The sequence below is a fragment of the Gossypium hirsutum genome, chromosome D11 (assembly GCF_007990345.1).
Source record: "Gossypium hirsutum isolate 1008001.06 chromosome D11, Gossypium_hirsutum_v2.1, whole genome shotgun sequence".
Taxonomy (NCBI): domain Eukaryota; kingdom Viridiplantae; phylum Streptophyta; class Magnoliopsida; order Malvales; family Malvaceae; genus Gossypium; species Gossypium hirsutum.
The window spans coordinates 10,318,114-10,321,481 of record NC_053447.1 but is presented as its reverse complement, the minus strand read 5'-3'; the positions used below and the strand labels follow the sequence as shown (position 1 = coordinate 10,321,481).

At 35.7% G+C, this 3,368-nt stretch overlaps 1 protein-coding gene across 1 annotated transcript; it reads left to right on the top strand.

Annotated features, from left to right (window-relative positions):
* The first annotated feature begins 1,912 nt into the window (after positions 1-1,912).
* Positions 1,913-3,121, top strand: LOC121223736 (putative expansin-A17). The gene is made up of 3 exons (XM_041105996.1): positions 1,913-2,137; positions 2,230-2,551; positions 2,654-3,121. Exons 1-3 carry the CDS (start codon positions 1,993-1,995, stop codon positions 2,961-2,963), a joined length of 777 nt encoding a protein of 258 aa, XP_040961930.1. The 5' UTR covers positions 1,913-1,992; the 3' UTR covers positions 2,964-3,121.
* Positions 3,122-3,368: the final 247 nt, after the last annotated feature.

Here is a 3,368-nt window from a genome sequence, read left to right as displayed (position 1 = left end):
GCAAGAGATTGTGGAACCAAGGTTGGTAAATGCATCGTATGAGGAGGCTAGTGGAACTCTGTTGAGCAATGCTCCTCCTTTCTTACTTCACATTCCTGACATATGATATCCATTTTGGATTTCAGTTCCAATTGGTCTGGTTAAACCAGCATTGTTTATACTAGGAAATTGTTTACAAGCTAGCTCTTTTTCAGTACTTAATATTATTACTCAACTCTTTTTGTTGAGTAATTTTGTACGGAACTCAACAGACTTGATAATATTAGACACAATATGATTAAATCAATGTGCCAAAATTTATATAATAGAGACTTATTAATGTATCAAAGTCTATAAAAATATTGACACAAATACAAGAAATGTGGGTCTAGGACTTGGTTCTTAGGGGATTCCATGATATGATAAATTTCACCCTTATAGTCGGGATGAATTTTGCTTTGAACCAAAAGTTCTCTCTACATCCATTGTTGCAACTTCGAGTAATCCATAGTTTATATAGACAATTATGCATTGAGAGGGAAGTGGAAATTTAGCTTTGCTTCTTAACATACATTCATACACCTTCCATTGCTAATTATCAAAGCATTTATTAGCAGTCTTTTTAACCTTCATTGGAAAGGAAAGGATAGCTTTAATTAACACCGTTTATCACATTTGACCATCATTTTGAATTCCAAGTAGGGAATGCATTTGAAAGATTCAACTGGTTGCTTGCCATAGAAAGTAAAACCTAAACCACAATCATGTTATTTGATTAATATCATCCGGGAAGGGGATTTGGATTTAGAGATAACCCCCAACCCTGTTATCAGTCAAATCTGTATCTGATTTGTTAGTACTGTACGTTTTCTCTCAAGCCTTTTCCACCTTAGAAAGTACACATATTTCTTGACCTTCAAGCCATCACCATTATTTTAAAAAGCTGCAAATAAAATACAATTTCCATTACCAATGGAATACAAGAACATGAAATCATGTGTGAGCAATGGGGGTTGCGTTACTTGGGTAAGGAAAGTTGAATGGAAAGATGGCATCACCCATGTGATTTATAGGTGCGCCCCCCTTAAGATATGCCATGATATATGGTTCTACTTATCAACTAAAGAATCTTTTTTTTTTCTTTTCTTGTTAAGAAAGGCACCAAGGCTTGCAGATACATGGTGGTTGCATGTAATGTAACTGCTGCAAGCGAAACCTGTCTAATTATGGGGTTTTAAGAGGAGTTGACTTTGATTTTCTAGTGGCAGTTGCTATCCATTTCTTGTCTGAAAGTCATAGTTGCGGAAATTAAGATTTAGATTCCAAGTCCAAAAGCATAAGTTTCTGCCTACAAGCTATTTAGCTCTCCCCTCTAATTTTATATTGCCTGCTTGACAATTTGCAGCTCAACTGTACAATAATGTACCACGGATACTATAATGCAATGGATTTACAGAAGTACCCCCACCACCGTCTTTTCTCCTACAAACAAAATTAGTGGAAATAACTAGAGCTTGATTTGATGCAAGTGTGAATTGACTTTTCTTATTGCTACTAACCATAAGAAAACTTTGGAAGCTATATATATATATATTAGGTTTTTTTTTAAAATTACAAGTACAAAAGGACTTAGTTGTATTCATCTCTGAAATTATGTTATTGTGGGTTATAGATTGACGAAGGGTATTAAAAGAAAACCAAACAACTGAAGCTCCAAAGTTTATAACAACCATCACATGGGTTTGAATATAAAAAAACAGCATTTCCATATGAGATCATGTATTACGGTAATTTATTCTATCATTATAGGAATAAGGATCATGGAAATGCCTTAATTTAGTCAACCAATTTGCAGTCATGGCTTAATACTTAATAATTTTATATCAGCTACCCCAGGGTCTGTCACTGGTTATAAATATCTAGGCGAAATACATCTGCGGTATCAAACTCATCACATTCTCTAGCATAAAAAGAAAAGAAAATTTCCATTGTTTTTGGAGGAAGAGAAACTCGATGGACAGTGCCTATCTGTTCACTACTGCCGTACTCATTGTGGGCTTATACTTTTCCCCTAAATTTCATGTAGCAGATGCAGCTCATACTTGGCTTTCGGCACATGCAACGTTCTATGGTGGAAGTGATGCTTCTGGAACTATGGGTAAGTTTTTCTTTCTTTTTTTCTTTTTAATTCTCTTTCTTATTTTTTGTTCTTCTCATTGAATGACTTAGATAAACATGTTGGTTTTGCAGGTGGAGCTTGTGGTTATGGCAATCTCTATACAGATGGTTATGGAACAAACACAGCTGCACTCAGCACTGCTTTGTTTAATGATGGCAAAGCATGCGGAGGGTGCTATCAGATAACTTGTGATGCAAGACAGGTGCCTCAATGGTGTCTCAAGGGTAAATACATTACCATCACTGCCACCAACTTCTGCCCTCCCAACTATGCACTCCCAAGTGATAATGGGGGTTGGTGTAATCCACCCCGACCACACTTCGACATGTCTCAACCTGCATTCGAGACCATAGCTAAATACAGGGCTGGAATTGTACCAGTCCTCTACAGGAGGTATGTCCATTGTTTCTTCCATAAAAAACTTGAATGCGTAAGCAATGGTGGTGAAAAATGGCTTAAGAGTATCTCCGAGTAATTTGTTTTGTGTTTTGCCAGGGTTACATGCAGGAGAAAGGGAGGCATGAGATTCACCATCAATGGAAGGAATTATTTTGAGCTAGTGCTCATATCGAATGTTGGAGGTTCTGGAGAGATTTCCAGGGTATGGATAAAGGGATCCAAAACCAATAAATGGGAAAGCATGTCCAGGAACTGGGGTGCCAATTGGCAGAGCTTAAGCTATCTAAATGGTCAGAGCTTATCTTTCAGGATTCAAGCTAGTAATGGCAGGATTCGATATGCTCTTAATGTGGTGCCTTCCAATTGGCAATTTGGTCAGTCTTTTAAAACCAATGTTCAGATTTAGAACTCTGCATATCATCTCACATGTATTTATGTATTTTGTTTTTACTTTGGTTTCATTTACTTCAAAATTGTATTATAAAGTGTCATAACTTAGGCTGTGGCTCAGCGTTTTGCAATGAAGCCCGGCAAGTGATTTATTTTATAAAACATATTAGCCGACTAGTGGGTGCTTTAATGTAATGGTATTCATAAATTTCCAATTACGTTTTGTATTTTTGTTTAATAAAAGGTATAAAGCAAATGGTTCTTCAAGGATATAAATTGAAATTTTAAACATAACTATTTTTGCCATAAAATATAAATCAATAAACAACAAATCAATGTGAAGGTCAAACCAATTTGATCTTAGAATCCACTGTTCAACCGAATTTTTCATTTGAAATATAAATTAAAATTTGAAAATTCA

What these genes read in the sequence shown, in the direction of transcription:
- LOC121223736 (XM_041105996.1), top strand. Translation starts at nt 1,993, where the DNA reads ATGGACAGTGCCTATCTGTTCACTACTGCCGTACTCATTGTGGGCTTA. An exon ending in TGATGCTTCTGGAACTATGG is followed by an intron (nt 2,138 to 2,229) that starts GTAAGTTTTTCT and finishes TTGGTTTTGCAG; the next exon opens with GTGGAGCTTGTGGTTATGGC. An exon ending in GTACCAGTCCTCTACAGGAG is followed by an intron (nt 2,552 to 2,653) that starts GTATGTCCATTG and finishes GTGTTTTGCCAG; the next exon opens with GGTTACATGCAGGAGAAAGG.